Genomic DNA, 19,053 nt, shown 5'->3' with positions numbered 1-19,053 from the left:
TTATCGAGCCCCTTTCTAAATAATTTATCAGCTTGCCATGGCTTGAAGTATTTCTGCTGATTAAATTTAAGACTTTGCTTTATTGTTGTGTAGCTACATAAATTTGTGTGCTGCAGGAGGAAAAAAACACTTCAGGCATTCTTTCATCTGCAAAATACTGCAGTTAAACAATGTGCAGTCATCTCCCTGCAATTCTCAAATGAAGACTTGAACGGGGGAAGGAAGTAGCAGATGACAAAGGTGCAGACACACAGCAAAGAATTCATCTCTACAAAATTTTTCTGAACAAGTGAGAGCTCTCGCAATTCAGTGCAGAGATGATTCAGGTGCCAGTGAACGAGTGGAAAGGAAAATAGACAGCCCTTCTCCTGTATTACCACATGCCAGGGGTTTTGACTTCTGCTGGGCGCTGAAGGGGTTAAACGTGAGGGTAATCTGGAAAGCAGGCTCAATTACAGGGGATAAAGGGGGTTGCTTAAGCAGCTGAGAATGAAAGGAGGAAAAGGCGGTGAAAGTGAAGAGCTGGGACCCCATAGTGCAGGTCTGGGAAAGCATCCTTGTGATGGCTGTGCTTGGGGGAGTCTGCAGCCTGCTGGGTTAGGGGAGGCTGGAGGAGCTGGGCAGAACCAGGGCACCGGTTTTGGGACCTGCACTACAGGTTGGGGCCTGCAGCATCAGGAGAGTGCCGTGATAAAGGAGAGCCCTTAGCTGAGATAATGCATTGTGTCACTTTAATTGCCTGCAATAGAGTACTTGTGAAGTTTCTTTTGGAGATTCATGTGCTCAGTGTTTAGATAAGAAATTGATCATACTGGAATGGTACTTCTCTGCTTCTGGTTTTCTTCTATTACCCTTAGCAGAATGCTGCCTGTGTCAGGTGCAGTGTAGTAGCGAATGACTTGCAGGAATGGTTTGCTAGTACTGGCAGTGAGAAATGAGTGTTTTCCACTTTGTTTGTTTACGGCTTTAATTTTGGCAACATTGCAAGTTACACCATTCAAGAGGAAGGAACTTTCCTTAGTTAAAAGTCAACAATGTTTGTTTGCAAATAGAAAAAACAAACTGAATCCAGAGTGCTGCTGCAGTCAGATGCTTTGTGGGGATGAGCAGCTAGCGTGGATCTTCACCTGCAGAAGTGACTGTTGCATAAGTCCCGGTTCAAATCCATTTATCAGCACTTGCAGAACTCGAGTTCTGTGCTGTAATATTGTACAGAGGATGGAGAGGAGGAGGGTGCAGTTCAGCACTCTGCTGCTGCCCTGCACAGCACGCTGTGCTGGTTCCTGAGCAGCAGTTGGAGGGAGTGTGCTTTTGTGTGTTCTCTAGGCTGCAGCTCTCAGAGCCAGGCTGCAGTGCTTCTATATGAAAGCACCAATTGCCCCTTGTCAAATATGAGGTTGACCTGTGATTTCTGGCTTCATTCTTAGGTGCCAGACATTGTTTTTTGTTTTTTTTTTCCCCTCCTTGTAATGGATGTCTCATTTCTTGGCTTCTGGCCTTCCACAGAAGTGAGTTTCCTTCGTTTCCATTCCTGCGTATTCACCTTCACATGAGAATGGGGCTGTGTAGCCCAAGGCAGAACTGTAGGTTGAATGATGCACAGTTTGCATAATGCAGGATCTGGTATAAAGTAGTCTGCAGAATATGCTCATTAAATTTGCATGAAATTACAGCTTTTTTTTTGTCAGCCATGGCTTCTGACCGCTTTCTTTATTTCAAAACTGCCCAGGTAATGTTGCCTTTCTTTCATCACAGCTTATAATTTGACACTTGTGATTTCTGCTAGTCCAAATGAATTCCAGTCACCCTCCTATAGCAGATGTTTTTTGCATCTGATAGAAACTTTCCCAGTTCTACCACTGGCAGGTCAAAAAAAACCAACAAGACGAGTTTGTGAGTTTCCTGTAAGAAAGCTATCTCAGAGACGCTTACCTTCCTGCATTGCTTGTGAGGTGCATTAACACTGGAGGCACAGGGCTTGCCCCATTTAAAATCAGCATTTTACATTTTTGTAAAACCTTTCTTTTCCTGAGGGTTTTTGCCACGCGGGGGTCTCTGCTCAGCTAGTGGTGAGGCAGCCCAGGAGCAGATGGTTGTGACTCCCATAGGTGTGCTTTGCTAAGGCTTAATTTCCTTTTAATGGCACTACAGCAGCACACGGGAGCTGTGCTGTGGAGGAAGGCTCTGTGGAGCCAGGCTTTGGTGCTGGGCCCTGGGAGATGTGCAGGTGAGCCAGTGAAGGTGCTGGGGCACGGAGCCCTCCGAGCTGCTCTGAGATCCAGCTGGCTGGTTCTGCTGGGACCTTGCTTTTGTGTGGGAACCTCTATTTCAAGCTGAAGGTCAAGTCTTTGTGGAATTCAGGATTTTGACTTCCTCTGATAAGTCACTTAATGGAGTGTGACAGGTTTGTACCTCTCAGAGATGTAACACAGTGAGATCTGTTATTTGTTGTCTGTGCAGCATCTGTTCCCCACTCACCTTCCTGTCCTTTCAGGCCAGCAGCTCTGGGACTTCTCTACTTCCCCTGGTGACAAGCAGCACCAGCAAAGCCAAAGAGCTTGAAACATTGCATCCCAAATAATTCTTTTTATTCTCCCGACCACTTGCCTAAATAAAACAAAGGAAGAGTCTGTCAATTACAGTATTGATTTTTCTGATTCAGGTGCTACATTCTTGTCTCTATTTTTCTTCTTTCTATTTCCTCTTTTTTGCAAAGACAATCATCTTCACTAGTGCTGTATTTTAATTGTCGAAAGGCATTCTTGTTAGTATTTCCTTATAGCTCCACCTGAATGGAACTCACTGGAGTGAAGCAGAAAAGAAAATCCCTCCTAAGGGAAGGACTAGAGAGATCAGAAAGGCAAGACTAGAAATGCTTCTAGGAATTGTTTCTAGGAGGGAGGGAGTAGAGTGGCTGAAAAGCAGATGTTGAGATCTGAGAATCTGAGATGCATCCGTAGCATCCCTAGTCACTGGGGCAGTGTAAATGATTGGTATGGGCGCTGTCACACAGCACATTTCCTTCTGTTCCTTATGCGGTTCTCTTATCAACATTGTGCTGCTTGTATTAGAGTCACTTATTGGGCAGACAGCAACATATCTGAACTGCTTAGTCTGGCAGATCTAGGAATGTTTTAATGTTTTCATTCCATTTAATTTATGTGGTTGTACCTTTCCTCACTCAGTTCAAAGAGGTGATGCGATAGAGGAGGAGCTTCTGCAGCAATCCTGTGTTGGAGTGGTAGGAGAGTACTGCCCTAAGGGAACTGAGAAAGTCGTTACTCATTGCCAGTAGGCACACCTTTCCCTGTTTAGTGTAGCAATAATAGAAATGTTAGTTAAGCTGTGGCTATAAAAACTGTGGCTATATACCTTTTTTTTTCCCCATGTTGTTCATGTTGGTTTGAGACTCTTGGCAGTATTTATGTCCAGTTGTGCTCAGTTATGCAGGTTCTCAAATAATTTTTTCTCTTTTTTTTCCCCTCAATCTAATATCACGTGGTGTGTGTTCCCTCTTGCAGCTTGCATCCACCAATGAGTGATGGTCTCAGAGGAAATATCTCATACAATGCAGAGAAATGGTATCTCTTTTTGGTGGCACATCTTCAAGGGAACAGTGACTTTCCTGATCAAACAAAGCTTCTTCCTTATCCCTTCTATTCTGCTTCCCAACAGGTTTGTCTTAATTTCAAAGGAAGTGCAGCCAAGAGAGATGATCATTTTAAGCCTCAACCTTCTTGTGTGTGTTTTCTGCTGTTGATGCTGTTGTTTCCCTCATATATCTTTGGGCTTTGATACGGTTTCTGAGGTTTCATTCCTTGCATTGCTTCCTTCTGCCTAATTAATTGCTAAGTTGCCTGCTGCACATCAAAGGTTGAGCATTTCCTAAAGAGTAACTAGTTAAGCAGGAAAACTAATTGGACACATGACCTAATTATTGGTCTCTCTGTGAGTCATCCTTTTCCTTTATTTCTGTCGGATTTTTCTTTTAAAACAACAACAAATACTAATTGCTCCCGCGGAAGAAATATTACAGAGTTGCAAAAGGGAAAGTAGGAGAAATGTGTTCCTGGTCTCCTTACCCTGGAGATGTAGGAACGTGTTCTTAGAGGAAAAAAAGGGAAAAACCCAACAATGTTGTGACCTTGTTTAACAAAACTCGGTTTTCCTATGAGGACTACGTTTGCTGTTTTTGTTTCCCAGCAGCCTCTTGCATTTGGCAGCTATTTCAGGCCCTGCAGAACTTTGCTGTATCAATCCTTTGCTGTCTTGTTAAAGATCAACTGTCTTCAGCACAAACTGGCTTTTTTTCTTCTGGGGAAAAAAAAGTTCCTCCAAGAAGGGGGGTCAACAAATATAAGTGCCAAAAGCAATTATTCCTGTTCTTGTTCCATCTGAGAAACTGTCGTGTTATCACAGTGAGTTTGATGTTAGCCCTATGCTGTTTTTGTGAAGTATCAGAGAAGAACAAGTAGTTCAGCCAGAAAAAAAAAGAAATTGGGAGCATAATTGATAGCAAATGGCACCTTCCTGTGTCTTGTAAATGTGGAGATGACTGGGGCACATCCTAGTAAGCAGAGATGCTGGAGAGGTCAGGCAGTTGGGCTAGGTGGTCTTTGAAGGCTCCTTCCGCTGTACTGTTCTTATGGGGGGGAAAGAGAGAGGTCCAAGGTGGAAACAGTAGGTACAGGTATGGGCTGATGTGAAGATGCTTGTTCTGAAGCTGTAAAGACAAAGCAGTCTCATTAAGCTGTTTTGGGATCTGAACTGTTAATGCACTGCAGATCAGCAGTGATCTGGCATTCTGGAGCTAAGTCAACAAACTTGCAAAATCAAGTTAAGTGGGAAAATCCTCTGGGTCTTGCTGAAAGCTGCAAGCACTGCGGGCAGCAGTGACATTGAGGGGAGGAGTTGGGCAGTGGCTTCCCCTGTGCTCTAAGTCTTAAAAGGTAAGTTTGAATCATAATGAAAGGGACTGTTAACTTGCAAGCAAACCAACTCCTTGCATTTTATCATCAGAGTGATGCACTACTGTGACTGTCTTTAGCTCTCTGAAATTAGCAGATTTTGGAGTCATTTAACTGCTCAGGCAGCTGCTAGATGCTGATCCCTGCCTCAGGTGTGCTCTGTGAGGGAGAGCTGCCTCTGACCTGCTTTTCCTCCACTGAGGAACCTGAGCTCCAGCACCTGAGCTCCTCTTAGTTTTGAGATCCTCTATTTGAACACAAGAGCTCAGTGACTGCTTTTTCTTGTCTTACTTTCCATGGTCTTCTGACAGTAAGATCCATCCTGATGCTGTCTGCTTCCTCTCTGTTTTGTTTTGTATTTCCTCACCAAAGTGAGGCCAGAAATGGCAGAAAAAGCAAGATTTTTGTGTGCTGGAGTGCTTCCATATGACCATTGTACTCTTAATGTCTGTTTCTCGCAAGATGTAAAGAAAGACCTGATATTAGAAAGGCTTCTTGACAGAGATAAGCAGCTCTGCCTGCTCAAATCTGATTAACGTTTTTCTGTAATTACCACCCAGCCTCCGTGTGACCTATTTAAAAATACCTTGTCTTTGTGTTTGGTGGGGAGGAGCATCCTGCAGGGCCATGGCACTGCTCCTTCCCCACGCAGTGCCACGGGGCAAGGATTCACCTCTGCAAACTTGGGCACGTGAATGGCACTTTGCTGGGCAGCTTCAGCTGTGTTCTGCACAGACAGCAGAGCTCTGTGCAAACTGGAGTTAAGAGAAAGCAGTTTGCATTTGTCTTCCTGCTTACATATCTAAGGCAGAATGGGAAAAGCCTGAAGTGCTATAATTTCACTCTTACTAACTTAAAAGCGTAGACCTCTGAATGTTTGTTTTTTTCCCCTCTCCTGACCCATTAAGATGTTCCTTAATCCGAATGCCACTTTGTGAAGCGATTGTTTTCTTTAATCAGAGGAAGACTTGAAATATCTAGGTAATTATTTAGCATGGATATCAACTCCTATCCTGGTATCATGCTAGGTTAAGTAGTGTGTCCTGCTGAGGACGTGCACGTGGGCCAGAATATGGAGCCAGCAGGCTGAGGCTTTGCTTCCCCATCAGGCTGTGGTCCTGCAGCCGCAGCTGGGTCCTGCTTGAGCTCTCCATTTGTATTTAACACGAAGACACAGAGCCTGAAACTTTAAAGAGCTCTTAAAATAGATGTTATAAAGAAGGAATAGTACTAAAATGACACTGTTGCTGAGGAGCTGCGTTGACTAAGTCGGTTTTAAAGATGTGTCCTGGTCTGTACTTAAAATCCTGTTAGCGTATTTTGTGATGTGACCTGTCAGAGCCATCAAACTACCATCAGACTGAGGAAAGGAATCTGGCATTGGGAAGCAATGAAGTTCTTTTACCCATTCTTGTTGTTTATAAATGCACAAGTATGTACATAGCCACCTTGGAATGCTTATTTTGAATAGGTAGGGAGGTCTCCTTACAACACAGTGTGGGCTGATGGGTGAAATTTTGGTTTGTCCTGGAACAGCCCTTTAGCACACAGCATGCTGTGGTTGCTGAGGAGCACACCTGTCTCCCAGATCTGCTGCAGCAGATGTTTGAGGTTAGTACTCCTGGCTTTTGTCTTCCCTGTCAACATCGGTTCTGCTTAACAGACCGCTCAAAGGTATTTTTTGGGAAGTATTGTTGAGTACCGAATCCACACAGTGAGGATTGGGTACTTAAGAATTCATTTCACATTGGACTTAAAAGCAAGGTCACAGACTCTGCAGAGGAAAGGTAAAGTCACTGCACTGCTGACTACAGTCAGGTGAATAAATGTTCCACCCTCCCAGCTTAGCTCTAGTAATGCATTTTGTCCTGGACATCCAGCAAATTAAGCTGTTTAAATCTTGGCTGCTTGTGAATATATTATCATGTAGGAGATGAGATGGGTTTTTGAAACGCAGCCGGATGCCTACAGAGGACTTGCCTACAACTTCCAAGAGCCTTTCTTGTGCTTGGTTTAGATCGTAAACTGAAGCATCCATAAGCAGAAGTACTTCTTCACTGTTGGTAACTGATAATCAGACGTTTTTCATGGCCGGGGCAGTTTGCCTAACAGTTTGAGGCACGCTTGCTGAAACTGCAGCCTTCCTGGGCTCGGGACAGGCTGGGGGCGGCCCTATGGGGTTTATGCCTTGCTCAGGTTTTGCTGCTGAAATCCAGAAAAGAGCAACAAAGTCAGGGCATTGCTCCCCTTGGTTCTCCTTCTCGTGAAGGAATTATTTTCCATGTAGATTGTTTATTTTGTTGGTGCAAAAATAAGAGTATTTTTGTACACTTCACAGCTTGTCTACTTTTTTGATGTGTTTCCAAAGCCTGTGTAATTTCAGGATCCTAAATCTTTCTTTGATATAAGGAAAAATGTGTTTTAGTAAGTATTAAAATTAAATGGCTGTAAATCACAGGACTGGGATGTTAATCACAGTTTTGAAGTAACCAAAGAGTGAAGTACTTTCTCTAGGAATGAAGGATGTCGCTTCTCACTAAAGCAGCTCCAACATCAGAAGACCTGGAAGGAGGCCAACGTGCTGTCAGGGAGAAGAACGAGCACTGAAATTAAGAGATCACAGAGCCCATAGTAATGAAGTTAATTTTAAGGAAATTAATGAATGGAAAACAACTAGTAGTGCAAGTTGTTAGGAGCATGAGCTGCTTGTTAGTGTGCTTGGAGAGAAGTTGGGAAAGAAGCCCCCTGGGGAAGGGGACTTGAGGTGGGTTCCTTGGGGGTGGTGGGGATGCTTGGTGTTGTGGCTGAGCGCAGTGCATTGGGATGCAGTGTCAGTGTTGGATGGTGCCAAAGAGATCCCTTGCAATGTCTCAGGGACCTCACTCCTGGAGACAAGAAGTGCTTCTCACCCTCCTGTCTGCTCTTAAGCAAGTCTTTGTACAGAGACTTCTCTGCAGATCCTGTGCTGTGCCCAGCAGTGAGCTGGGGCTGCCACCTGGCCGGCAGGTCCACGCCGCGGGCATGTGGAGCACACGTGACGTGGATATACATAGCAGTTATTAGCTCTATTTCTGTCCGTGGCACAGAGAGTGGTTTTTCTTCAGGCTTATCTGCTGAAAAGGTATGCTGTCCTTATGAACACTTTTTCATGCAAATCTTTTAATAAGCCTTTAGAAAGGCTGACGGTAACAAAATGTTCCCCACCCATTGCTGTAAAAGCCCTGTGCTATTGCAGATTTGGGCTCACCTTGCCTTTTCTGGGGTGGTTCTCTTGAGCCACTTTGTTGTCCTGTGTTATGGATGTGCTGGTTACCACGCTGCAGTATTCATACCCTAAAGCTGATGTCTAAAGCAGTGCTGAAAGCTTACAATTGCTTTTTTGTACACCATCGTTCAAAATCAGACTTTAATATACTGGCCAGTGAATTAAAAAGAACTGATTTCAATTTTTTTGTATCTTTAGCTGTTTGATTCTACTGTTGCAGGGCAAGAACAGTATTTATCAAGAGCCTTTGTTTATCACTTGTTATATTAAGTTTTTCAGGCACTCATAATTGTACTGTATATGTGTATATGGTATAATCAGCCTTTACAAACTCTGTATCTTAAGGCTTACAGAACTGCCAGCACTTGGCATGGCACATAGGGCTTGGTTTTTCAGTTTCTTGTGTATCGTTGTATTCAATGCTGAGAATTGTGCCTAAACACAGCAAGTGTGCACTGCTGCTCCTTTCTTGTTCTCTAATAGAAATACAGGATAGAAGCACTAGGACACAGATGAGGATATTTTGAATTCATTAGCTGGCATGGTGCACATATATTGAGATTGTCTTCATGATGAATAGGTCTTAAGTGGTTAAAAAAAAAAAAAACAACAAAAGAGGAGATGCTCCTTGTCTCTGGACTTTGCTTTTGTAATGGAATGGAAGTGCAGGTTGGCAGAGCTTTTGTGCAAGCACAAAAATCAGCCCAGAAGCACAAGCGGGGAGATGTAGTTGTGCTGTGGGTTTGAGTAATCTCTGATATTTTCACCTTAATTCATTGCCATGTAAACAGGCACATTCTCGTTGCTGACCCTTTCCATTTTCTAAATGGCAATGTTATTCAAAATGCCTTTTTTAATTATACTAAACCAATCAAAAAAAACCTGTAACACCACTCTTAGTAGTAGTTATGTTTTGGGGAAGACCAGCGCCAATCTTTTTGCATTGTTTGAAATGCTTCCAGTGTGCTAAAAAAATGAATGTTTTTAAAAGACGTCAATTGTGCTGCTTTGCTGTGAGGCATAACTGCCACGGAATGATCTGGCCGTGAGCTGCCTGACAGACACCAACCTGCTTTATGGCTAAGCCAGAGTTTGTTCCAGCCACTCGGAGGACGTGTTGCATCAAGCTGACAGCTGCCCTATAAAGCATGCAATCTGGATTAATTCAATTCTACTTTTATCACTTTACGGAAAAGCAAATCCTCTGTTTGTGGTGTTTGTCATTAGCAGGCCTTCAGCCATCTCAGGTGCTTTTTCAGTCCCTGGGCTGGAGCTGCTGATCTGTCCTCTGCCTGAAGCTGCTGCTGGGTCCAACCTGCAGGGCCGTTCCTCTGTGTGCGTGCTGGTGCTCAGCTCACGGGGGCAGGAGGATGGAACCTGGCACAGCAGTGCTGCAGCAGTTTCCTTGTCACTTCAGGACCTGCTGCTTTGTTCCCTCTTCTGTTTGGAGCCCTCATTACAAGATGAACTTTGAGGTGCTGGAGCGTGTCCAGAGAAGGTCTGGAGCACGAGTCTCATGGTGAGCGGCTGAGGGAGCTGGGATGGCTCAGTCTGGAGAAGAGGAGGCTCAGGGGAGAGCTCCCTGCTGCAGCTCCTTGGCAGGGCATTGTGGCGTGGTGGGGGTTGGCCTCTGCTCCCAAGTAACAGCAACAGGATGAGAGGGAATGGCCTTCCTCCCTCCAGCTGCTGCCCCCATTGCTCTTGTTCCTTGGTAACTTATTTCCTTCGAAAGCCTTTCATAGTTCTGTTTCTCAAAGTTGGGCATTGTTCCAAAAACATTCTCTTGCAATAATTAGATTGCTTTGATTCCTTTTAATTAAATCATGCTAAGTAGGCTGTCTGTGCATGTGGCAAAGTCTCGGGTTTAATGCATCTCCTGCATTTGGATCCGATTTGAACCCCAGTTTCCAAGTCACAGTGCAGCAGAGCACAGCATCCCACGGCGTCCCCTTCTGCAGCGGTTCACCTTGAGCAGTACAGCTGCTCTGAGGAACGAAGTGGGAAAGATTATTACAAATCAGCATAAGGAAGGATCAGGCCGTGCTGGGACAAAATGTTTGTTGCATCGTGGGAAGCGCAGCGCTTGCTGAGGTTTGGGGGCAGCTGCCACACAAAGCCTTTAACACAGGTCATCTGAGTTGTTTTCATCCCATTCAAAGTAAAAGGAAAACCTGTCATTAGGAAGCGGCTCCGAGGCAGAGCCATTCATTTAGGCACAAAATCCATAGAACCGTGGGAATGACTTTATGCAGCCAATAACAACTGACATCTCCCAGTGGGATGGAAGTTGGTGAATTGGTTTTCCCTCTCCAGTCAGACTCATCCCGGGGGGGTTCCTGTTCCCCCCTGCTGGTCAGGGAACACAGCAGTGTTTTACTTATCCTCTGAAAGGTCGGCATCCCCCTGAAAATGGTGGGGCAGTGGTGGGGAGGGGTGACAGGATGACTCACTTTCATCACTCACAGATGCAGCGTTGTAGTCAAAACAAAGTTCTGTGTTTTAATGATCTAGAGTCAGCTATTATTTATTCATTGATATTGATGGCTCTATAAGACATTCTCAAGTTTTTACTATCCCAAACTCATTAATTAATGATAGTGACATCTTTCAATTAGAAGTGCTGTGCAGTAACGTGTTGTCCTTGCTTAGTGGCGTTATGTGAATGTCTTTAGCATGATGCACAGTCTTTCATTTCCCATAGGAAAGTGTCCTGCTGTCCTTAATCTGCAAACATCTATAAAGCCTCTGCTGAACAAAAGATTAAAAGCATTGCAGGGAAAAAATAGGATTTTTTTTGTCTTTTTCATGCAAACTGTAGTTTCTCCTTCAAGTTTGCTATCTAGCCTGTTTTGTCATAATATCTATAGCTATCTGTACCTATCTCTGTGTTGTAGGGAAAAAGCACTTCTGCCTGTTGTGCTACAGATGACTGTGGTTGCGAATGGGAGCTCTCCAGGGCTGATGAATGCTTCTTTGGTCACTGTTCTCCCACCTTCCCCTTCTGAATTTGAAAGCTTTCCTTCTTGAAGGAAAGAGCAGGACTCCTGGCAGTAGAGCTCAGTCTGTCTAGGAATGGGCATGGCTGCATTACTTTTAACACAGCACTAAGTAGGCAAAGTGTGTGGTGGCACAGCAGAATATTTGTTGGCTTGTATTCAACCTTAGGTTGATTTCAGCAGTTACTGGGAATAGTGCTATCCCAGAGGGCATTGAATGAAATAGCTGCTCCTCCACCCCACAACTGGCATCCCCAGCCCCATCAGATCAACAAATGCTGGACTTGTAATTACAGCACTTCCTCTCCTGGTGTTTATTTCATTCCATTGAAAAAGGCCTTGAAAAGTCTTAAAGTAAAAGTAAAAAGAGAGATCACCAGGTCTACTTCGTTACTCGGATGTCCATTTGTTGTATCGTGCACCTGAGTGATGTGTAATAAACTGATGCTGGGAAGTCCTGAGCTGACAGGTAGGTGATTGTCTGCTTATTTACAGGCTCCCTCCTCTCCTTTTCATTCTCCTCCGCCCTGTGTTTCTCAGTGTGTAAATTATGTGTTTACAAGTTGGGGTCTTTCGATCTACAGCCTTTAGTTTTAGGGTATGAATTCACTTCCATTAATTGCGAACTGTATTTAATATTTATGCTAGCAGGGCGTGAGGAGTGTTGCAATGAGCATGTTCCCCTTCAAAAAGGGGAGCTGACAAATTACCAGCCCCTCTGGTTATAGTGCCTGGTGAAGGTGCCAGCAGGCAGAACGTGATTTAAGGTGCACGTTTTTGCACATCAGCACCTTGATAACAACGCTGAAAGGAGAGAGGAAGACATGATGGGGCGACTGTGCTGAGATTAATACAGCCTCTTACCTTTACTTAGTGTGGAAGTTCCCAGGATGATGAGTGTGTCAGATCACCAGCTCTTTCTCAACATTTTTTTTTCCATTTGCTTGCTTTGCTTTCCTGGCTGTAATCATGCAAATGATACCACTCATTCTATCCATCCTGCCCACTGGCTTGAGGTACTGCATATTAATTGAGCAGCATTGATATCTATTTTTCAAGCTGCATAGATAAGCAAAACATCTTTATATTAAATAAAGTGCTTCGTGCCTTTTACTATGATATTTTAAGACTTTCTTATCCTTGCATGCTGTAGAAGAAAGGTTAAAAAGCATTAACTTCTGAGACCTTGACTTATAAGCAGGCTTTCAGCAGCGGATTTTGTAGATGTATGTGTATAATTGTCCTACTCTTAGACTTGGTGGTTCTTTATTTCAGTACATCAGAATTTTTTAATCCATTGTGATTCTGGATTCTCAGTCTCTCTGGAAGTCTGAAGAAGAGAGAGAGATGCAGGCTTTTATCTTTCAAAGGACAGTTGGAAGACTTGCTGTTATTATTTGGCCTTGCTTCAAGAAAATGCACTTTTGAGTACGACAAACTAGCTTGCTACATAGACATCTTGAACTTAGTTGAGCAAAAATGTTGTGAAGTATTGGGTTCTTTTAACATTTTTTTTTCCCCAGACGTAGAGATGTGGTATGAATCACAAGCTTATTGAGTTAGGTGGTTAGGAACGATAACACAGTGCCCATCCCCAGGGCTGTGATAGTGAGCCCAGGTGCTTCCAAAAGCAAGCTGAGGGCTCTTGGTTGCTTTGCCCTCTTCTCACCCCGTGGGAATATCGGGTTCATGTGTGGGTTCTTCTGTCAGCGTGTATTCCCATACATCAAGTAAAGGGGTACTTTGTTTATATAGATGTCCACTAAACATTGTGTCATCTTTTTCCAATGTACCGATGTATAGAAATGCTTCTGTCTTAAATAGCTGCCTGCATCTTAACTGGATTTTTTTTATTTTTAACACTTATGAGCAATGACCCTGTATGTCCACAGGCCAGGTACAAGCAGAGCCTGGATCCAACGGTGGATGAGGTGAAGAAGCTGTGCACATCCCTGCGGCGTAATGCCAAGGAGGAGCGGGTGCTGTTCCACTACAATGGGCATGGTGTGCCCAGGCCGACGGTGAATGGGGAGATCTGGGTCTTCAACAAGGTGAGAAGCAGTGCTAAAACAGCTGAATCTCCTTCATGGCTATGTAAATGCTCATGATGTTCTGTCAGAGTGACTGAGATGTAACTGTGCCTACAGGTGTTTGGTTCTGTGCTGACAGCGTCTGCCTTCTCCATGTTTTTGAAGTTTGTGCCATGGCTTTGCTGCCATGCATCACTGCTGTGGTGGTCGTGTTCTTAGCATGAAGTTAGCTTCACGTCCAGGTTGGATACTAGGAGCAATTTATTCCCAGGAGTGGCCAAGCATTGTGGCTGCCCAGGGGGGCGGGGGTGTCACTGTCCCTGGAGGTGTTCAGAGCCGTGGAGCGGTGGCACTGAGGGACGTGGTCAGTGGGTAGGGTGGAATGAGTTGGGGCTGGACTTGGGAAACTTAGAGATCTTTTCCAACCTCAGTGATTCTATGAAATCTCAACTAACTGAATAACCATTGTTCGAATTGCATGAGGTTGATGCAGGAGGACAATAAATCGTACAATTAGCTCTGATTCCAGATCAGAGAGTACTAAGGAACCTCTACAATATTATATATATCTCTTATTTTTGTAGAGACTTGCCACTCCTGTTTAGCCATGATTTGTACAGCTATGTAGATCCCATGCAACACCTTTTCTGGTGATGCCAGGTGTGGTATAAATGTGATAGTAAAGCTATTTAGTGTTCTATTAAAGGTAACTGATTTAGAAGGGAGTCTTGGGAATGTGTGAGGTACTGCTGGTCGCGGGGGAGTGCATCCAGCTGACACAGCTTGCAGGAATTCGCTCCTATTTTATTTCAGGAACATACTGAACTTCTTTTCTCATACTTCTCATGTATTATTTTTGTAATTGAATGAGCATTCAATAATAGCTTGAAAGAGCAAGGAGAGAAAGGCAGGGGAGAAAGTGCAAAAGGGCATCACTTTATTCTGGTGCATCTCTACTGGAGGCTCGATTAGTATTCTGACCACCATCCTAAATGATTATTTTCAAGCTGAATTTGGTGTTTAAGAACAAATAGGAGTGACCTTCTTCTTACTTAACAGCCAGTGGGTAATAAATAAGCCAGTAAGGATGCTGAGCAGAATGTGTTACACATGGAAGAAGAGGAAATTACTGCTCAATGAACTTGTGTGCTGTGCCAAATGCTTTATTAAGAGCTTACTGGGTGTTTGCCAGTTTGCCTGCTGTTTCAGCTGGGGAATGTGGTGTGGGCTCCTCCGGTGATGAAGAGCTGAGGTCTTTTATGTATCTTATGGACTGAAGGAAAAGAACCTTAATCGTCACAAATGTTGACAAGCAACAGTGAAACTTGGTAGTTTTTGCAGTATGTTACCAAATACTGACTTCTTTTCTTGTAGAGAAGGAATTGGAAGTAGAACTTCTCATTGAAACCAAGCATCAAGATGCAGTTGTGTGCCTTTCACATGTTTACTGTGAGCGCTGCTGAAGTAATACGGGTTGGTGTTCTCTGGGTGGTTTTGCTCACTGCTGTTTTCTGACAAAATCACAGTGTGGTTTGAAGGGAAAAATAGAAAACATCCGAGACTGTGAACTTCAAACAGGTTTATCACCGAGTTCTGGGGAACTCCTCTGAAAAGCAGAGGAATGCTCTTTGAAATGTTTTTTAGTTCTTCAAAGACACTGAGTATGAAATTAATGCAAACTTGCTTTCTTGTTCAGTTGTGGCATCGTTCCTCCCCACTGTCACAGGTGGCTGTTGGGAGATGTTGGTTCTCCCATGGAAACTTTTTTGCTATGAAACCCAAGTCTGAAAACAAACCACAGAGTTCTGTCCTGCATGCAGCCCCAGCAGCAGATCACCCCGAGCAGCCACACGAGGAGGCCGTTATTTAACACTCCTTTTTCTTCCAGCTTCCCTCGTTTGCATACCATTAGCAGGTTTGATAAGCTGTGTGTGACCCCCACAGTAAACATGGAACAAAAGTTTGTGCTGGTTTGCAATAGCACAACATTGGTCAGAGCTGCTGTCCAATCTGAGCTGCAGCAGCATGCGTTATAAATTTGAAATTAAAACAACATGTGCCCCTAAAATCTCATCAATAATACGGGTCAGAGCAGGTTCTCTTTATGCAACTTACTGTGATTGGAATGTGCTGAAGCCCTTGGGGTGTCCTTATGAAAGGTCTGTGCCAAAGTTGTTTGTGTATCATTCCATCCTGTAACAATTTGCCAAGCTTCTAACTGCCTAAAAATTTTGTAACAAAACAGTTTTTCCTATTAATTTTAATAGAACAATCCAAACTTTTTATGTATGGGCAAAACTGGATTTTGGATATCTAACGTATGGTCTCGAATCACTTCTGTCTTTATATACGCCAATGTGTCCTTGAAAATTTGGTTTTTGTCGAAGTTTTATTACAGCTATTTTAAATCTCTTGAATTTAAATGAGAGTTATGATCCCATCCATCATGCTGCTGATGTTAATAGGAGCATTGCAGCTTTTACTGTTGGTTTCAGGCAGAGCTTAGTGCGGCACCAACATGAGCAGGTTGCCCTCTGGCTGTGGATGGGCAGGGTTCTGCAGGCAGCCACACTACGTCCAGCAGTGACTCTTCATGGGTTCAGATGGCAGAAATCTCCTCTTTGTATTTTCAGTTCTGCTCCTGGGGTTGAGGTTCGACTCCTCATAGCTAACTTCAAGTCTGAGCTTTCATCCTCTGTTCCTGTAAGGAGCTGTTGCCTCCAATTATTTTGTTAGAGGAAGAGAAGGAGCAAAATACTTCATGTTTATAGAAACAGAAGTGTTGGTACTTGACTTTGCTTTGTGGGTATTGATGTTATTGGTTAATTCTGGAAGTTGCACAGAAGCTAATAAAATCCTGAAGCGTCTCGTTAAACTCAGACGGGGCAGCTGCTGATGGGCTGCGTAGTCTTAATTATCAGTCCTGATTTATTGATGGAATTTTCAGTTTGAGGTGATTGATGTTAAATTAAAGACATCTGGTTTACATCTTTGATCAGCATTGCAGAAATGTGAGCTAAAACGAGGACTGTTAAGTGCTGGTTGGGAGTGTTAGTCTGTATCAAAGCACTCCTTGCATTTCAGAATTTTACTTGAAAGTTCAGTGTTTCAAACAATACCACAATGAAATCTGATTTGTTTCCTGTACTGAAGTTGGATCTGCAGTTCTTATTAGTAGATGTTGGTTGATACTGGTCATGGTTGACATGTCCAGAGTTCAGTCAATGTTTTATTTTGTGGGTTCAGAACTGGATTTTATTGTATGTATTTTATTACCAATGGAGGTGCTGTTGCCTCTCTGCCTCTTTGTAACTTCAGTGTTTATTTTTTCTTGCAGAACTATACTCAGTATATTCCTCTGTCCATATACGACCTGCAGACTTGGATGGGCAGTCCTTCCATTTTCGTCTATGATTGCTCCAATGCTGGCCTTATTGTCAAATCGTTCAAACAATTTGCACTACAGAGGGAGCAAGAGCTGGAGGTGAGATCACGACCTGTTGCAATGCTTTCTGTTGCTGTTTGTGCAATAGGGTTTAGCTGAAGCTTGTTTTGCCATACACAGCTGAAAAAAAAGTGTTTAAAACCACGCTGAAATCCAAATTAGTTTGCAAATGATTTTGCCACTCCAGTCTGTCTGCTTTGGTTTGCTATTTTATTAAAGTTTGAATAATGTTTAATACAAGTTCTAATTAAATGGTAATGTTAATAGAAACAATTTGTGCCCTAATGATCTTTTCTGCTGAGATAAATGCTGAAGTGAACTAGACATGTTTATTTTAGATTCAGAAGTGCAGTGTGTGGGTATGTGGTTGGATGCAGTTTGTGTTGTTGAGGCGAATGTAAAATTGTGAAACCAAATTAAATAAACCTGATGCACAGAGGGCCCATCACTGATGATTTTGGTTTCAAAGAATGCTTAAGCTGGACATGTTTCTAATGGAAAGCTGCCTTTCACTGCAAATATAATTAATATATGCAGAGTGAAAGGTAAGGAAGCAGGAGTCCTTGTGCAGCAACCTGGGATGGCCAAGTTCCCTGCTGCCCCTGCTTGCTTCAGCCTGCATAGAAAGCACAGTTTTGAAGATTAACTTCTTGTACTCTTGTCATTCAAAGATGTGGAATTAAAGAGTCTTCAAGGAAGAATATTAGTTAATGGGACAACTGACTGCAACTAGTATAACTATCAACAGATACTAACACTAGCCCTGGCTCTAATTCCTTTCATTTCAAATGCTGTTTTTTGAAGATGCTTTAGGGATGACTTTCTGGCAAGTAGAAATACACCTAGTAACAGACACCAGCCTAATAGCTTCAGACATGTAGATCTTTCCAGCTTCCCTGCCCTTTTCAATCAGTGACTTTGCTGTACTTTGTAAAGATTCTTCCCAAAGTCTGTGGCTTGGGAGGAATATAAAACTGCAGACACGGATCAATGGTATTGGTAATAGATTCCTTTTTGAAAACTGCAATCTTTTGAAGTCAAGGAAAATGTCTGGTGGTCATATTCTGCTCTACTTTTTTTTTTAAGTTTTTTTCTTTTATTTTTTTATCAGCCTACAACTTTCATTGCAGTATCTTCCACAGTCTTTCTGGTTGTAAAATAAGCCCTTAGGAATTTTTCTTTTGTTTTCTCACTCTATTCCTAAGCAGGTTGAAAAGGACCCACCCTCACTCTCTCCCCCTTTCCCTGCTTTCTCTGTGAGGCTCTTCTCCTTGGCTCCTGTGGGGCTCTGCAATGACCCTGCTGGTGTCCAAGTTCATGAAAAGCGAAGTGAAGCTGGAACCGGTGCTCAGAGGGGCTGCTGGGGTGATCAAGATAATTGTTAGCCCATCTTACCGAAAGGAGATTAGAGGAGCTTGCTGTTTTCTTAATCAGATAGAGTGAAGGCTGAGGGAAGATGTGGCTGTGTGTATAAATTCCTTGAAGGATAAGCTTATGGGAGGAGAGGTATTCATAGGATAATGTTGACACATGAGCAATTAGGTACATTAGGTTCAGATGTCCATGAATACATCTAGTCTACAAGTGGGTAGATTTAGAAAATCCAAAGAATAAGGTTGTAGAACAACTTGCTGGGATAATGGAAAATTATGTAATTTTGTGTCTGAGAACATCCACGATGTGAGATGGATGCTGGAGGCTGCAGGAGGCTGTGCCTACAGACATTGCTGGCGGAGATTCTGATATCTCAGTGTCTTGCAAACTGGCACAATCAAACCTCTTACTGTTGGGAATGCTGTGTCGAGTTGTACTATCTTTATGGCTTGGGTGTGCTGTGCATATGAAGCCTTCCCTAATTCCTGAATGCTTCCTGGCTTTCACAGTGCAGCCCTCTGCCACTGTAAGCTACTGCAGTAGTTGACTATCAGTTATAAAGTTATTATTCTGTAGTCACAGCTAATATGCAAATTTTTAGATACTGATAGCAACGTGTTTCTTCTTAATATGCCTTCCATTAGATATCTAGAAATTAGTTGGTGAAGTTAATTAAGGAGAGAAAATACTATGAAGCATAGAGAGGGTGAGGAAGGGAATACATGCCATGAAGCTGCAGTAGACGGATAATCATTTGACACAAGCTACCGAGTAAGAAATTGAGTTTTCAGATTAAACACACATTGTAGCTCGTGGTTTTCATTAAATGCTGTGTGTCATACTTAGAACAATCAGAATTCATATTTTTTCCCATTATTCTTCTAAGCTTTCTGTGGTTTTAAGTATGGTCAAGCAATCTTTAGATGCATTTGAAGGATAGGCTGACAAGCCAAATATCAGTGACTTTCCAAGCAGG

General features: G+C 43.2%; 1 protein-coding gene across 5 annotated transcripts in view; it reads left to right on the top strand.

Moving 5' to 3' along the window:
• The window catches only part of RPTOR (regulatory associated protein of MTOR complex 1), a 119,413-nt gene that overhangs the window by 14,177 nt on the left and 86,183 nt on the right, over window positions 1-19,053 (top strand). For all 5 annotated transcript variants that reach the window (XM_015295613.4, XM_426232.8, XM_015295612.4 and 2 more), the window contains exons 4-5: window positions 13,121-13,279; window positions 16,596-16,742. In XM_015295613.4, coding sequence (XP_015151099.1) covers window positions 13,121-13,279; window positions 16,596-16,742 — 306 coding nt within the window. The remainder of the gene's footprint in view (window positions 1-13,120; window positions 13,280-16,595; window positions 16,743-19,053) is intronic.

This window comes from Gallus gallus, chromosome 18 (assembly GCF_016699485.2).
Source record: "Gallus gallus isolate bGalGal1 chromosome 18, bGalGal1.mat.broiler.GRCg7b, whole genome shotgun sequence".
In the NCBI taxonomy this organism is placed as follows: Eukaryota; Metazoa; Chordata; class Aves; order Galliformes; family Phasianidae; genus Gallus; species Gallus gallus.
Note: the sequence above shows the minus strand (reverse complement) of the source record. Positions and strands in the feature narration are given on the sequence as shown.